The 18,592-nt window shown below is 37.1% G+C and overlaps 2 protein-coding genes across 2 annotated transcripts; both read left to right on the plus strand.

The window, feature by feature from the left end:
• Nucleotides 1–4,058: 4,058 nt before the first annotated feature.
• Nucleotides 4,059–6,605, plus strand: LOC132556966 (uncharacterized protein K02A2.6-like). The gene has a single exon (XM_060221430.1). It carries the CDS (start codon nt 4,059–4,061, stop codon nt 6,603–6,605), a length of 2,547 nt encoding a protein of 848 aa, XP_060077413.1.
• Nucleotides 6,606–6,665: 60 nt separating this feature from the next.
• On the plus strand, nt 6,666–7,625 carry LOC132556967 (uncharacterized protein K02A2.6-like). Its single transcript, XM_060221431.1, has one exon. It carries the CDS (start codon nt 6,666–6,668, stop codon nt 7,623–7,625), a length of 960 nt encoding a protein of 319 aa, XP_060077414.1.
• Nucleotides 7,626–18,592: the final 10,967 nt, after the last annotated feature.

The raw sequence follows: 18,592 nt of genomic DNA on the forward strand, positions 1-18,592 counted from the left end.
ATTTCTTCGGCAACTAGAGGTTAAAATCATTGGCTGTGAGTGAATGAAAATGGAGAACTAATGTTATTTCGTGAAAAAATGTAAAGAGTTAAGAACGAGAATTCATTTGACGTTTCGATTTTAAAGTGCACAAGGAATTGAATCGAAGATTAAACTATGGCGAACCCTACTATTGTTATTCAGCCCCCAAGTGGCCAGACAAGATGGATGAGAGTGAAAGCAAATCTTCTCAAAAGTCCAATGATGGTATCTAGTGCAAAGAATTCCAACAGTGACAAAAACACCCAAAATATTAACAAGTGGAAAAGAGTATCGTCTGCGGCGTTAGCAGCAAATCGAAAAAATCAGGATATCGGAAGCAGCGAATCTACAACCTATCCTCTGGGTTTTTCAAAAAACCGTTCGGTTTCCAATTCCGCTCAATCTCTGTGTTCATCTCATCAAAGCAACAATTCTCGTTTCTCTGTACGTCGTGGAAGTACAAAGAGGACCGGAAGTGGTTATCATACACAGAAAAAATCAAATTTGTTACCGAGACGCATGGTTGTAAAGGCATGGGAAGAACCAGGCATGATGGGTCATGGACAGGAAACTGAGGAAATTGTGCTTTCAGAAATTAAAGGAAAAAGACGTAATATTGTAGGTCTTGAACTTATACATAGACTTTTTCAAATATGGCAGCCGCAGTTAGCCAAGTCTTGGAGACCTCCTGCGAAACCGGAAGCACCACCACCGATGATGGTACGATATCGTACTAGGTCGCCAAAGTGCAGACCACCTACTCCAAAGAATGAATGAACATTTATATTTAGAAGAACTTTTCCCCATTTCCACGTATGATTAGATTTGTGTTGTACCTTGTTTATGGGTTAGGTGCTTCTACAACATAACGTGAGTCTCCCTTGATTTATCAGGAGGTTGTCAAACATTGCAGAAGAGGATTATTGGGATAATCCCGTGTTAAACGCCCCTATATCCCCTTGTGTGATCTTTTAAAACGCCCTTTAAGCCATATTCATGTTTTATTAATTCTTAAATGTCAACATAGAATTTATTGGCAGCTGTGTAACTATATAACCGGCGATCAGGTGCCTTCATTAACTGAACCAAAATATAAATATATACAGGCGTGACGTTTAGAAAATGACTTCTTGGTTCATGAACTGTGAATGAAAAATGTACGGTAATCCGGATGTGACCTAACGGCAACTCCTCACGGGATATGTTTTCTTTTACTCTGAGACGAATTGCAAAAGTGAAGTTTATTGTTAATATAATATATTTCTACCTTGTCTGAAGGATGAAACGGAGAGAGAGAGAGAGAGAGAGAGAGAGAGAGAGAGAGAGAGAGAGAGAGAGAGAGAGAGAGAGAGAGAGAGAGAGAGAGAGAGAGAGAGAGAGAGAGAGAGAGAGAGAGAGAGAGAGAGAGAGAGAGAGAGAGAGAGAGAGAGAGAGAGAGAGAGAGAGAGAGAGAGAGAGAGAGAGAGAGAGAGAGAGAGAGAGAGAGAGAGAGAGAGAGAGAGAGAGAGAGAGAGAGAGAGAGAGAGAGTGTTGATCGATACTAATAGGTAAATGATATAATGCATATGCATGACACGCGAGATGTAATGTACTGTTTAAAGTGCATGTGTGGATTTTTATATTTTTATGATGTGTGTGTGATGGTGTATGTGTGTGTTCATCAATGCAGACATTTTTGATCGAGAGAAAATTATCGAAAAAATAATTCTTCAAATAAATACATTATATCATTTTGTCGAAAAGCATTTTATCATAAATTAGTTGCAATGTCTCTGTATATCGAGCACTGTAAACGTAATTATTTCAGCGGAATTTTAGCGTAATATATTTTTTAAACATATAAGCGCAATGATGTTTCTAGTATTCACAATGACTGTTATTAACCACATACATAAGCAATAAGTTCAATGATATTTTAGCGCAATATCTAAAACGCGAAAAGTGCCAAAAGTACCACTAGAATATATAGATTTACAGTAATTTTCACCTAATAGACTTGAAAATATTGATTATAAACCGTATGTTTTCAATAACAGTGAATATAAACGAATACCATCCTACAACTGCCCAAACCACAGTCAGAACAAAACTGCCACATATTACATTAAATATATATATATATTCTATTTTACATAATGACAGAAATCAGTTGTAATCATATACATACATTCATTCGATTATTAGAAATTAAATGCTTTGAGAATTATAGAATTCTATTTTTTTTTTATTCTTGCAATGCTTGATTTTTATTAGTGACTTAGGACAAAAAATACAAATTTGACGTTACATTTGTCTCGAAGTGTACAACTCCCTAAAACGTAATCACCTGACTCAATTCACAGAGGGAAGTCAATGTTAATAATCATAAAACAGTTTGAATACTAAGATGGCACCCTTTGTAACTGGTTGATATCTAACAGTTTAAATGTCCTTGCTAAACTAACGTTTAGTATTAGCTCAACTTTGGCTCGGAATGGAAAGACAGAATTATTTTGTTGAAGACTTTGGCCAATTTTGTCTTTCCAGTCAATTAGGTAGAGAGATAGAAATACAGTGGAACTGCTCCAAACTGACCATGCATGGGACATGAATATTTGGTCGGTTTAGGGAGGGTTCGGTTTGTAGAAGTGAAACAAGTTGACCGGTCCGGACTCTGATATAGTAGAATCGATTCCGTTCTGTACATTACCTTAATTCTTCAGCATTTACACTGTGTCAAACTGAATACAGAGAAATAAGTTTTATAGAGTAAAAATATATGTGAAAAACTGAAAGTATAAGCGAAAAACCAATGATACTTGTATTCTACGTGTGGTTCTAGTCGACAAGAAGTCTGCACATTGCCGGCGATCTCGGAGGTAACGTAACGTTACCGACGTAGTCCGGGTCGGACAGTCGGCTTGTCCGAAAGAGTTGCCAACCAATATATTTGATGAATATGTGTTTCTGTTTATCATTATTAAAAAAAAATCTTTTCTCAAACCAGACTCGATCTTTCCATTCTGTTTGTGTTCACATAACATATACATATAACCTGCAATTTAGATGCTAAGCTGCCGCCACGGCATTCTAACTCTGCATCAGTACTTATTTTCACTTTAGCTGTAACCGTGTCTCGCTTCGATGAAATGATGGACTCGGTCGATTTGGTTTTAATTTGTCATTGGAGATAAAAATCGGTTCGATATTCGGAATTGAGGGGTCGGTATTGGGTAGGTTTTATTACTATAATGAACAGGACGTCATTCCGTACATCGCCATTTCGTTCGGTTTTTAGAGGTGATCGGTTTTGGAGAAGGATCAGTTTGGGAAAGTTGCACTGTAGAAAGTAGATCTGACCACTATAGACTTTTCCCACTCACCCTATTTAATTTTAACAGATATTATCCATTAGACACACACAAAAAAAACATGTTCCGCATAACATAACAATCGGGTATGTTACCTTTCAAAAGTTACTTAGAAATTAATTATGAACATTTTTTTCTTTCATTCAAATTGAGCAATCTGTGCAGTTTGAATTTATTGATTTCATTTGTGAAATGACACTTGTCACGGTGTTTCGTCTGTTTAAAAAGCTTGGCCTCTTGAGAAAAAGTTTTTTTCTCTTTATTCAACTTTTAACATAATTTATGTCTTCGTGCAATTTCAAGAAGCTGTGCTTACTTTGAGATAATGTAATTCAGACCTTTTGTGATGTATTTTACTATATCATGCATGCAAATCCGGAATTTCCTTGTCCGGCTCCTGAAAATAGTCCCGCCCAGCGCAATAATAAAAGAAGTAGTTTGTACCGCCATGATGTGTGATATGTTCTGTGAAAAACCGTTTTGGGTCAAGACACGACAAATTAGCGACGAGGATGGCGGAAATCGTTCAGGAAATGTGTGAGCGAAGTTACCGCTGAGTACAGACATTCCATTATTGCCGGAGACCTCTGGTTTAAGGTATTTTCTGTTTGAGGTAGATTTCATTTGTCGGACCACGTGTGTCGGTGCGGGATTTTGTGAATTTCCCCAACATTAAATTACACCAGTATGGCAGGTAAAGTGAGAAGAATTGACACTTTTGACGAGGGTATTGAAAGGTGGGATGCATATAAGGAGCGGCCAGACCAATATTTCATTGTAAACTCTATTGAAGGAGATAAAAAAGTCCCAGCGCTCCTCAGCTTAATCGGCGGAAGGACATGTGGGTTGTTGCGTGATTTGACCGCCCCTGAGCTCCCAGCCACCAAAACATACGCCGTGTTGACCAAGGTATTACAAGAACATTATTCTCCAAAACCGCTAGTGATAGCAGAAAGGTTCAGATTTCACAAACGGGACCAGCGGGATGGGGAGAATATTAGGGATTACAACGCAGCCCTGAGAAAACTTAGTGAAAATTGTGCGTTCGGGGATAACCTCAATGATGCTCTGAGGGACCGGTTAGTTTGTGGACTGAAGGCAGAACACATACAGAAAAAGTTGTTAACCGAGTCTGATTTAACGTACCAGAAGGCGTTAGAGGTTGCTATCGTCGTGGAAACAGCAACAAGGGATGCGGTAGAGCTACAGAAACAGCACGTGAAGGTCCCTGTTAATAAAATATGGAAAAGTAAGCCACAGACTGCACGGAAACCATTTGTTCATAAAAATAATGGGACAGAGTGTTACCGTTGTAAGGGTGCACACAAAGCAGATGATTATCGCTTCAAGGACGCGATTTGTCACGCGTGTAATAAAAAGGGACATATCAAGAAGGCTTGCAGGTCTGGTAAGCCTAGAAATAGAAGTGCTCCTGTACACAAAGTGCGAGATGATAGTGGGTCTGAGTCCGAACTTATCAGTTCACTGGAAATATTTAACATTTCTGACAGATCGGGTGGCTCAGATGTCATCTGGTTATACCCAAAGATAGACCAGGTGGAACTTGCAATGGAGTTAGACACTGGGTCAGCAGTGTCCGTCATCAGCAAATCTGCATTTGACAAGTACCTTCCCAAGAGAAAGCATGACCTCAAGGATACCTCAGTAATTCTTAAAACTTATGGTGGTGATAAGTTGAGTACACTTGGGATATGTACAGTGGAAGTTGATCTAAATAATCAGCATAAGTGTCTGGACATGTATGTAGTGAAACATGGAGGACCACCCTTATTCGGTAGAGACTGGTTGCACAAGATAAAATTGGATTGGCACGAGATAAAGTCTGTCGCAGTGGCCAGTGGTTCGAAACCCCCTCTGAGTGTGGCTCAGCAACTTCAGAAATTTCCAAGTGTGTTAAAGGATGAATTAGGCACTCTAAGAAACATCACTGCCAGGATCAAGGTTAAGGAGGGAGCCAATCCAAAAATCTGTAAACCACGGACCGTACCCTTTGCGATGAAAGAGAGGGTTGAGGCAGAACTAGACCGCCTAGTGAGCGCTGGCATATTGACCCAAGTTCAACATTCCGAATGGGCAACCCCGATTGTTACCAAACCAAAACGGGATGGAAGCATCCGCATATGTGGGGATTTCAAGGTCACAATAAATCCGGTTCTGGATGTAGACCAGTACCCACTGCCCAAGATTGACGACATTTTCGCGACACTTGCTGGAGGCCAACATTTCACGAAGATTGATCTCAGGAATGCTTATCTGCAAATGGTTGTACGCGAAGAGGACCGACATTACCTGACAATCAACACACATCGTGGGTTATTTCAGTACAATCGGTTGGTATTTGGAATTGCGTCGGCGCCAGCTATTTGGCAGAGATCCATTGACCAAATTCTTCAAGGCATTCCACGCGTGCAGTGTATCCTGGATGACATGATCGTTACGGGCACGACCGACGAAGATCATTTGGCAAATCTAGAAACAGTACTTGAGCGTTTAGACCGTTTCGGCTTGCGCGTTAACAAGGTAAAGTGTGAGTTTTTCAAAGACTCGATCGAATTTTGTGGGCACACCATTGACAAAGATGGACTACACAAGATGCCAAGCAAGGTGGAAGCTGTTGTTAATGCACCGCGCCCAGAAAACGTCAACCAACTCAGATCATTTCTGGGACTAGTGAATTACTATGCTAAGTTCATTAAAAACTTGTCATCAATGGTAAACCCATTGAACCAGCTTCTGGAGGCAAACCGGAAGTGGGGTTGGTCGGCAGAGTGCGATACTGCATTTCAGCGCGTAAAGGAAGCTGTGGCATCGGAACAAGTACTGACTCATTTTGATCCAGGCAAGAAAGTGCAACTGACAACAGACGCATCTCCATACGGCATAGGCGCGGTATTATCGCATGTTATGGAAGACGAATCCGAGAGGCCGATAGCCTTCGCGTCACGCTCGCTCTCAAAATCTGAATGCAACTATGCGCAGATTGACAAGGAAGCGCTTGCAATTGTCTGGGGTGTGAAGAAATTTTACCAATATTTATATGGGCGTCATTTCATTTTACTGACGGATCATCAACCCCAGACATCGATCTTTCACACAGAGAAAGGTATTCCAGTGACAACCGCGGCAAGACACCAGCGTTACGCACTGTATTTAGCAGGCTTCCAATACGACATCAAGTACAAAAGTACAGCAAAACATGCAAACGCCGATTGATTATCGCGTCTACCCCTAGACATAAGGCCAGTACTGGAAGAAGATACTGTTGATGCCTTTATGGTGTCTTACATGAACACTCTCCCTGTGACCAGTAAGGAAATCGCACATGCAACGTTGAAGGACCAAACCTTATCAAGGGTGTACACCACCGTACAACAAGGGTGGACCGAGGGTGAAGACAAATGCCTCGGTGTTTTCTACAATAAACGTACTGAAATAAGCATTCATCAGCATTGTTTGTTATGGGGAATACGTGTTATTATCCCCGAGGCGCTTAGAAGGAGAGTGTTAGACGAACTACATGAAGGATATTTGGGCGTGGTTAAGATGAAGAGCCTCGCCAGAAGCTACGTTTGGTGGCCTGGCATTGATGCTGACATCGAGCATGTTTGTAAGTCTTGTGTAGGATGCCAAGACATCAAGAATTCACCGCCAGCCGCACCTATCCATCCTTGGGAATGGCCATCCATTCCGTGGCAACGCATTCACATCGACTTTGCGGGACCATTTCTCGAAAGGATGTTTTACGTAGCTGTAGATGCTCATTCAAAGTGGCCGGAAGTGGTTGCTATGACTTCGACAACGGCAGAGCGAATTGTAGAGGTTCTCAGAGAAATATTCTGCAGGAATGGAGTTCCAGCTCAGGTTGTGAGTGATAACGGCCCACAGTTCAAATCTGAACATTTTGCCAATTTTATAAAGTCTAACGGGATTAAACACACAACATCCGCCCCGTACCATCCGAGTACGAACGGTCTGGCGGAGCGCTTTGTCCAATCTTTCAAAAGCGCAATGAAAGCAAGTAAGAAAGACTCTGGGTCGATCCAGAAACGCTTGGCTAACTTCCTATTGGCATATAGGAACAGCAAACATATGACTACAAATGAGAGCCCGGCAAAACTCTTCATGGGACGCAACTTACCGTCACTGCTGGATTTGATCAAACCTGATGTCCAACGACGCGTTAATGAACAACAATGGAAACAAGAGTCGAAACGACGTTTCTTATCGTGTTGAAATTGCTCCTGGTGTTCTCTGGCGAAGACACTTGGACCAGATTCGTTCCACCGAAGTAGACGAGAATACATTGGAAGTTAACTTACCAATGAAGGGTGACATTCAGCCGAAACCTTCAATAATTGTCATGGAAAAACCTGTAAGTGACTCGTCTTCAGTACCGTCGACTATACATCAAGAGTCATCGACTGAAGTCTGTGCATCATCTCAAAAAGTCACTGAGTCAGGAAAGGTGTCAACACCTGAGCGTCGTTATCCGCGTCGCAACATCGTTCCTCCAAAGAGACTTCAAGATTTTGTTAGGATCTAGGGTTCTGTGTTCAGTAGCAGACTTTTAAGACATCTTGAGTTATAATGGTGAGCACGCCGTGACAAGGGGCACAATAATCCCCGTGTGTATCGCAGGAACCACTTAGGTTCCTTAGTTGTTTTATTTGTAATTAAGTATCTGGCAGATGCTTTGTCAGTCAACTTTTAAGTATTCACGGTGCTACTACTGTTAGTGAATTATATATGTTACACTAGTTTTGTTGTTATGTTAAAGTTCATACAAAACGCAGTTTTCAATTCAAAAGTACCTGTACCATAATTTGGCATATATCTAAACTAAAAATATCGGTGAATTTAATTAGTTTATTTTGCAAGAACTGATTTTGATGGACATGGTTAAATCACTTCAAAATTGGTAAGGGAGACATGTGATGTATTTTACCATATCCTGCATGTAAATCAGGAATTTCCTTGTCCGGCTCCTGAAAATAGTCCCGCCCAGCGCAATAATAAAAAAAGTAGTTTGTACCGCCATGATGTGTGATATGTTCTGTGAAAAACCGTTTTGGGTCAGGACACGACACCTTTCTTAAAGTGAAGATTTAATTGTACACGACTGAAAACAAGTCTATCAGTAATATTCACCCATCAAAAATAATACACAAACAAGTATGCCTCTAAGTTTTTGTCTCCACAGTCTTAAGGAAGATGTCGGATGTATTTGAATGGCGACTGACCATGCTGTTTTGATGCAGCAATTTTCGGCTAAATTTCACATAAAACACTCAAATAAGTTATTATTTATGCTGGTAATGTCTCAATTTTGCGAGAGTTATGTCCCTTTGTTCATGTTTAGGCTGATTGAATTTAGTGAGGTACCGGGATAATACGTGTGATGATTGTTTCAGATTATAAGTACCGATTGACTTGTCTAAATTAGAAAGTGTTACATATATTTCGTCAAGTGAACAATCTTCAACTCCTTTGAATGATTATAATTTCAGTTGAATTAGACATTTTACAGCCCTTTGATAGATACATGTGTCTGTTCCGTTGTCTTTGGAACAAAATAGTGCAATATGCAATTTAAACAGCATATTTGGTAAAAATGCTATCTGTTTGAAAGAATAGGTGGTTCACAACATTTCTGTAGTAAATAAATCTAAAATTCCAGATGTTTGCTCCAGAACAATGATTTCCGGTCAACATCTCGATGTTTACGTCACAGCTCATTACCGTTTGGTACTTCCTGGTAATTACTCTACAATGTCCGCCATTACAATAGTGTTAAAATGACGCTGTCTTATCATTTATATTAATCTATAATTATTCGTTTTCTTTGATAGCAACGGTAAATGTATAACAAAACATTTGTAAATTGGGTTTTCGATTTGTAGATTGGATTTTCGGTCAACATGTGTTATGTTGAACCCTCGGACCAAACTGGTGCCTCTGGTTTAACACAACACATGTTGACCTCATACCCAGTCAACAAATGTATACTATTATTTTGTCTTTTTGTAACAAGGAGAAATTTAAGGAGTACTTGGAAAATATTGCTACTTCCCCGTCTCCCTAGTCTCACAAGCCAAGATTTATAAGGATTTATCAGTTTAAACTAGATGTATCTCTTCTAATGAACCATTTAGTAGTGTCATGAGTTTTTTAAAGATTGAAGTTGAAAAGTTACCTACCAGCAGCTAAATCATGAATCATGTGCCATTGAATTTCCGAAATGTATTTTCTATTTTGGAAAATTCAGAGTGATAATTTTCGTTAAATGTAAATGTTTCCTTATCAGGAAAAAAACTGAAAGATCGTTTAAGTTGCTAGCTTAGACAATATGCACTAAAATACGGAGCGCACATGTGTACCAACTTTTAGGCAGCTGAGCCAAATCCAGCGTGGTAAGATAAAACTTAAATAACAGTTTCATACACTAGTACAAGCGTGCGTTGATACTGAAACTGAAAAAATGAATTTGGACCTAAAATGTGAAGTGCTTATGTTTTCTATCTTACGTTTACGGTTTATCAGTATCAATAGCACATACGGTGAGACAGTACTCCCCATTTAATAATATATTCATGAGGTCGCAGTTTCTTTGTTTCTTTGTTTTGATACACCATTTTTAATAAAATAATACTATTAGTGAGTGTCGTTTGATTTAATTACGTTTTCGTATTTATATGCATTAGCCAAACCCAAGTGATAATGCACGTTTTGGAAGCATGAAAAAAATGTCATCTTAATGTTCAATGTATCTTTATGGTTATGAAACTTCGCACATTAAGCAGACCAGTAATCCAGCAATTAAATTCCATTTTTGCTTTTTTTTTCTTGTACATTCACCAGCTTTAATCGTAATATCGCCAGCGACATATAAGGTTAACCTACCCCTTTCAGTACATACATGTTCTATATTTAGACACAGTGAATGCGAATGCATGTTAGCCACTCGTTATTAGTGACCAAGGCGATGATCTGAAATAGATTTTCTGTCATAGTTATGCACCATACCTCTTGAAAAAATTCTAAAGGATATAAAAAAAGAACTTGTCGGGGAACAGAGCCTTGTAAAACACCATCCTGAATAAAGGAATTAATCCTTCAAAATAGTATCGTTCATTTCAGTGGAGAAGTGGTATTTGTTAATTGTGAGTAGGTCAGATTACTAGGTTATGTTACAGGCACTGTAAATAAGAACAAACATGTTTTCAATTATAAGGACGAACTCATTACAAATTTGAAATACGATATAGTGAACATAATAAAGAAGTAATTTGTGCTGTAAATGTATAGAAGAAGCAGGGTTTTCTTTTATAAATCGGTTTGACCTCTTCGACCAGGGTCGTTTATCATCAAATAAGCTGGGACATACCTGATCATCTTTGGATTTTTTTATAAGCTTTCGTGGTCTGTACTAATATTTGAAGGTCCGTCCCGATTAGTACATTTAATGTTACACATAAAGTACCTACGAACCGGTTTTCTTCATGAAACCAGAGTTACTTCCCTTTATTTCACTCTATCAAGGAACCTAGAATGGTATAAACAGACATGCCTTCAGTTGGCCCTCCTCCAAATTCTTCCTACCGAGTACCTATACACCGTTACGCTATTGGCGACTTTAAATTAAGGTGTCGTGTGTAACATGATTATAGTAACATTGTGCATTACGTGTACTGATATTACGTTTAATCATGACTAATGTAAAACAAGTTAATTGATTATAATACCTTTACCACACGAAGGGATACGTTTAAGCCCCACGTGTCTGATAAGTAGTTTCCCCACGTGCAGGTTTATATACCTATACATTTAATCATCTTAACTTACAGTATATATACACACACTACTAGCGTCACCTAATATTTCAGTTAATGTCTACCTCGGCCCCTAGAATGTATTTATTGATATCGGCCTATATTATCTACATAACTAACTGCAAAATCACAAATTTAAAGATTTTTTATATATACTATCCAAATCCATACATATTTCCTTCACATTGACCCTGAATTGCGTTTCAAATAAATTAACCTTATTTATTTATTTATTTATTTAATGTTTTATGCCTTTTTTGTCTCCAATTCCCTTAATTAACATAACATCATACATCATACAATGCATTATACAGCTGTCTCGTATTCTAAGGACAAGGTCAGTGATGCTAAGACATCACGTATCAGAAAGATAACGTTTTTTTTTTAAATCACTTAAGAAATGTGTCACTATAGACTGGAATATTCAACAACCCGATAATTCAATAAATTTGCAATACAAAACGTATATACATAAAAAAGAATTGTGAAGTTCTGGTCTGTGACTCTCTTCATGTGAATCAAAAACGTGAGTCATATGGCACGTGTAACCACAGCTGTGTAATCATTTTAGCTAGCCTCAGTGTAACTCCATAAATGTTATAAATACTGACCAAGAAATACAATTTATTTAAGAATTGATTTTGAAGAAGATTTAAGTAGGTTATGCAGGTTGTCTTATCAATATTTATAATTTTTTGTTACAAAATTCCTTCCACTGATATATATATATATATATCGAGATCTATACTACCTCACTATTTGCTATATTCATCACCCTGTGAACAGCCTGGTCATTTTGGCGGCTACCTCGTTGAATAACATACGGAAGGCTCATTGCATGCTTTTTCAAAGTGGTTGTGGTAAAGTGTTTTATTCAAGGCCATAAACATGGCGACACTGGTCTGTCTGTTACCTCGGTTACGTAAAGAGAAACCGGTCAGGGTAGAGATCAAAATAAACACCTCGGATCTTCAAATTATGTTAAAAATCGGGTGTTCTACTGATTGTGATATCAATATACTCATATACCATATCTTCAATATATTTATCATTAAAGGCATTCTTGCGTCTCGTTAACTATCTGATTTTGTAGTGCAATGTGTACACTACTGCGATAACTCCCTGGACACTTTTTCACAGAAACATTTGAACATTATGTTTTGTCATTAAAGTGCTTAAATACATTTTGATTTTTGCGTCATTTTCGTTATTTTCGGTTTTGGAAATACTATTTCAGGAAGAATAGTTATAGAACATAAGACCAGATGAATGTCCACAAAATAGTAATTAACCACCCCTCCCTCACAAAAAAAAAAAAAAAAACCAGAAAAAACATGAATATTGAACCCCATGAATATATATGATTTTACAGTAATTCCTGGCATTTTCAGAATTGTTGAAATATCGTGGCTAATTTTGAATGACTTTTTATGGGCGTTATGGAGTGTTGGTAATGACACATATTATGACAGAGACGTTTATAATTTAGCTCTTCTCAGTATATTGAATGGACGTCGGCAGTCACGGTGTATTTTAATCAGCCTTTTAATGTCTAAATCCATTCTACTGACGTAGGAGATGACACTACGTGACGACTGTTACAGATACTATTGTCATTATTTAAATCTACATTATAATAATAGTCTTTATGTCACATACTGAATTTTTTAATATTATATACACTGTACATGGGGCCAGTTTGCTCGATTTGTATCGTTTGATTAAATTCATTTGTCATTGTTGAATGACGACTGTCCTTGACGATCCTCGTGTGGTGTAAGTCGTTTGGGTATATACAGGTATATATGTATATATGGTATATTCCTATTGGATTAATTTGTAGATATAATTCCGACTAACCCACGTGTCGGGTAAATTACGAACAGCTTTTGACAGGGGTAAGCTTCTAATGTGTATAATTTGGAGTCCAATGTTTTTCTAATGGATTTACTCTCTAAACGAAGCCGATTACGAAGTGTATGAATATATCAAACATCTAAGTACTTGAAACATTTTAGAAGAAGTAAACAATTCTGTGACATTCATGTTAGCGAGTTCTGTGGTGGAGGATATTCTACTTAAATTGTGATTTCGGAAGACTCGAAGTACGACCATATGATGTAGGCTATTCTTAAAACTGTTTACTTTCAATATTCTTCATTTTATAAAATGGATTTGTTTATACTGTAAATATATTTGAATGAAACGTCATTTCCGTTTGTGTTGATTAATTGGATGTTTATAAAAATGACAGCTTTAGTTTTGCCAAACGTGATTGTGACTACGACCGGAAGTCCGAGAGACAGAACCGTGGCAATAGGTCGGAACCCTCCTAAGCATCGGAAGTTAACAAATTTTCGCAATGTCCTTGTAAGTGAGAAGATGGCGGTGGACGAATCGGTTTCAGAGCTGAGTCCCTCAGTGATTGAGTCGGTCAACAGACATACGACTATGACACCATGTGAAAGTGATCCCAAAAAACTTTTCGAAGTTATCAAAACTCCATCTCTCATAGGGAGAGTTATAGATGATCGTTCATCGATCTCCGGTTCAACAGTAAAACGTGCTAATAGAAGACCAGTGAAAAGCGCTTACGCCAGGAGACCGAAAACCGGTGTCGCTAAAAAGGAACAAAAAACTTCAGATGACATCATGATTTTGGACAAAAATGACATTGACTCTAAAAAGGACGAAGATATGATTTCTGTCCAACTTCAGTTGAAAAGGAAATTATCTTATAAAGATATCCTTCGAAAACTGTTCGATATTTGGGAACCACAATTATCGGAGAGTTATCGCCCCTTTGTTCATTATATTCCAAACGAAGAAGAGGACCGGTTGAGTTGTATATCGATGGGATCGAAAAATTCTCACATAATTAACGGAAACGCCCGAACCAAATTCCGAGTAGCCGAAGCAGCCATAGAAGCAGTACACAAGTTTGATAATCAAAAGGCTGAGAGACGAAAAAGCTTATTTCCAAGGTGATCCTATCCAAATCACGTGACTTTGGTTTGTTGATATTGTTAATGTCACCATCATATTTATACTACTTACAAAGAATTCTAATTTCTCTCCAAATTGGAGGATAATTTGACTGAACAGTTGAATGAATCTGTGTTTATATTGTTATAACAATTCAGTTCAATGGACACTGAGTAAAATGATTAATTTTTCATGATATCACTGTTATATGTAATTTTGGAAATATTTTTCGAAAGAAAAAGAAAACTTTCTTTGGCGAGTGATTTTCTTTTCACTTAGGACTGTTTTTCCTTCTAGTCAGAAAGATATCACTTGTGCTTAGATCAGTGAAATAAGTGTACCATATGATTTTTTAATAGAGTTAGCCCTTCTCTCTAAATGGTAATTAAAACTACATTTGACTTCAACTTTTATATTTGGAAATGAATAATCATTAACTTTTTCAGAACAAATATATTTGATGGCAGTATTGTTACTTTCACGACATAGCAGAGGAACGATTCAGTTTCATATTTGAGAAAAAACTCTTTATTTCCTTTGAATAAGCTTTTTGAATTTCTTTCTATGTCGGTTTTAAGTTTAAATAAAACATTAACACGAAGTCAAACATTGTTGAGAGTATATCACAATATAACATACAAGGAAAAAATTACACTGAAAACCTTTGACTGTCACCGACTGTTTTCTATAATTGATTCGCAACAATGCCAAATCCATCAAGAACGCAGATAGAATGGTTAAGTAATAAACAAAAACGAGTTTCAAACAGTTCATGTTCTCATCTTGACATTTTTATAGCGTCTCTTGTTTTGCTTAACTGAAGTTTCCAGTGATCTAACAGACGACATATTTCCCAGAATAACGAACTTTCGGAGTTGCTAAGGGAAGGGATGATGTTTTTTGTGAAAGATGAAATTTACGATAGGAAAATAAAAAAAGTTTGATATACCATGAGCAGTATTAGAATCCATGTGAAAAGCACGTGCTCGCCTCATATAATCTGTATTAGGGACGCTCAGTTTACGCAATCATACGTGTTTTGTGTAGGTAATAAACAGCTTCAGTAGAAACTTCAAAACTATTTAATGTCCTACAGTTTGCTATTCCACGATTTGTTATTTACTCGCGAAGTGCTCTCTAAACAAAGTGTTTTTAACAAGAATAACGAAAATAAAGTTATTTGTGTCATTAAATCAATTGTGCAAGCGCTTGTGAATTAAACATTCTAATGAGAAATACTTGAAAAAACGCCAGGCGATTTAAGTTGGTATTTCAGACAGGTGCTGCTGAACGGAGCTTGTGAATCCAATACACCTAAAACTACCTACCGAAACGTGTACAAAAGCTTCATTGTAACAGAATATACTATATGCTTCTTTTCAAAGGATATGTCACAAGTTATTGAACTTTGTGTAAATAGACTTTTTAAACAACCCACAATCAGAATAAACCCCATCGAGGTGGGTTTATCTAGGACTCAGAAAGCAGAACGACCCCTTAACGTTTCAAAAGATCTTTGAACATCAGATGTGAGAGCTGCTTCACAGATACTTATTTCATTTGACAGAGTTTAATTCAATACATTTATAATAGTTTTATATTTTTCGAATGACAAACTGCATTTAATACTTTTTAAATTGTAAATGTTAAGTAGGCGCCTGTTTTATAGAATATCTATGAAAGGAGTTTGCATGTGAATAAACAAACATATAGAAATTTATTTGAATATATTTCAGATCAATTAAACATTATTCGTGATCGAGAATTTTAAACAGTCATTAGACAATATAATTGTATCTGTTGAAGTATGGTTAGATAGAAAGTGAACAGAAATGAAACATAGACAATTACTCTGAAATCAATATTTTTCTCTATACTGAAACAAAGTATATAGATGTTTTCTATCTGTACGTTTCTAGAACAAACGAGATGCTAGTTATATGTTTGAACAGATCTGATATATATATATATATATAAAACCAATGAAGTAATGGCGATTGTACGCAGTAATACACATCTAACGAACACTTGTTTGTTGGGATCCAGTACCAATATTGGACCATACCATCGATATTACTTACTAGACTTTGTATATATAGACGATCCAGTGCCAATATTGGACCATTTCGTCGATATTACTTACTAGTTTCTATATATAGAAGATCCAATACCAATATTGGACCATACTGCCGATATTACCTACTAGACTCTGTATATATATATATATATATATATATATAAACATTGGATCATACTGTCGATATTACTTACTAGATTCTATATATATATATATACCAATATTGGACCATACTGTCGATATTACTTACTAGATTCTATATATATACCAATATTGGACCATACCGTCGATATTACTTACTAGATTCTATATATATAAACTGCTACTATTAAATCAATTTATTGACAAAAGACCAAAGTCTCCAGGGATCCAGAGAAAGATAAATAGAAAATAACAAAAACCCCCGCGGTCCATTACCGAATTAATTGAATGTATATAAGAGTTATTTTAAATATTTTGTTAACGATAATTATGACGTCAAATATGCTTTGAAATTGTTATATGTCACTGTTTGGCATAGAATGAGAATTAACACAAAATGACGTAGAATATATACTCTATCAAAAACTTACTTAATGGTTACTTATTGACAGCTACATGTTACTTATTGACAGCTACAAGTTACTTATTGGACAGCTACAAGTTACTTATTGACAGCTACAAGTTACTTATTGGACAGCTACATGTTACTTATTGGACAGCTACATGTAACTTATTGGACAGCTACATGTTACTTATTGACAGCTACAAGTTACTTATTGGACAGCTACAAGTTACTTATTGGACAGCTACAAGTTACTTATTGGACAGCTACATGTTACTTATTGGACAGCTACAAGTTACTTATTGGACAGCTACAGGCTACTTATTGGACAGCTACAGGTTACTTATTGGACAGCTACAAGTTACTTATTGGACAGCTACATGTTACTTATTGGACAGCTACATGTTACTTATTGGACAGCTACAGATTACTTATTGGACAGCTACAGGCTACTTATTGGACAGCTACATGTTACTTATTGGACAGCTACAAGTTACTTATTGGACAGCTACAAGTTACTTATTGGACAGCTACAGGTTACTTATTGGACAGCTACAGGTTACTTATTGGACAGCTACATGTTACTTATTGGACAGCTACATGTTACTTATTGGACAGCTACATGTTACTTATTGGACAGCTACAAGTTACTTATTGGACAGCTACATGTTACTTATTGGACAGCTACAGGCTACTTATTTACAAGACAGCTACAAGTTACTTATTGGACAGCTACAAGTTACTTATTGGACAGCTACAGGCTACTTATTGGACAGCTACATGTTACTTATTGGACAGCTACAGGTTACTTATTGGACAGCTACATGTTACTTATTGGACAGCTACAAGTTACTTATTGGACAGCTACAGGCTACTTATTGGACAGCTATATGTTACTTATTGGACAGCTACATGTTACTTATTGGACAGCTACAAGTTACTTATTGGACAGCTACAGGCTACTTATTGGATAGCTACATGTTACTTATTGGACAGCTACAGGTTACTTATTGGACAGCTACATGTTACTTATTGGACAGCTACAAGTTACTTATTGGACAGCTACAGGCTACTTATTGGATAGCTACATGTTACTTATTGGACAGCTACAAGTTACTTATTGGACAGCTACAGGCTACTTATTGGACAGCTACATGTTACTTATTGGACAGCTACAAGTTACTTATTGGACAGCTACAAGTTACTTATTGGACAGCTACATGTTACTTATTGGACAGCTACATGTTACTTATTGGACAGCTACAAGTTACTTATTGGACAGCTACAAGTTACTTATTGGACAGCTACAGGTTACTTATTGGACAGCTACAGGTTACTTATTGGACAGCTACATGTTACTTATTGGACAGCTACATGTTACTTATTGGACAGCTACATGTTACTTATTGGACAGCTACAAGTTACTTATTGGACAGCTACATGTTACTTATTGGACAGCTACAGGCTACTTATTGACAGCTACAAGTTACTTATTGGACAGCTACAAGTTACTTATTGGACAGCTACAAGTTACTTATTGGACAGCTACAGGCTACTTATTGGACAGCTACATGTTACTTATTGGACAGCTACAGGTTACTTATTGGACAGCTACATGTTACTTATTGGACAGCTACAAGTTACTTATTGGACAGCTACAGGCTACTTATTGGACAGCTATATGTTACTTATTGGACAGCTACATGTTACTTATTGGACAGCTACAAGTTACTTATTGGACAGCTACAGGCTACTTATTGGATAG

The sequence above is a fragment of the Ylistrum balloti genome, unplaced genomic scaffold, assembly GCF_031769215.1.
Source record: "Ylistrum balloti isolate Yb309-2 unplaced genomic scaffold, AGI_CSIRO_Ybal_v1 Utg370612, whole genome shotgun sequence".
Taxonomy (NCBI): Eukaryota; Metazoa; Mollusca; class Bivalvia; order Pectinida; family Pectinidae; genus Ylistrum; species Ylistrum balloti.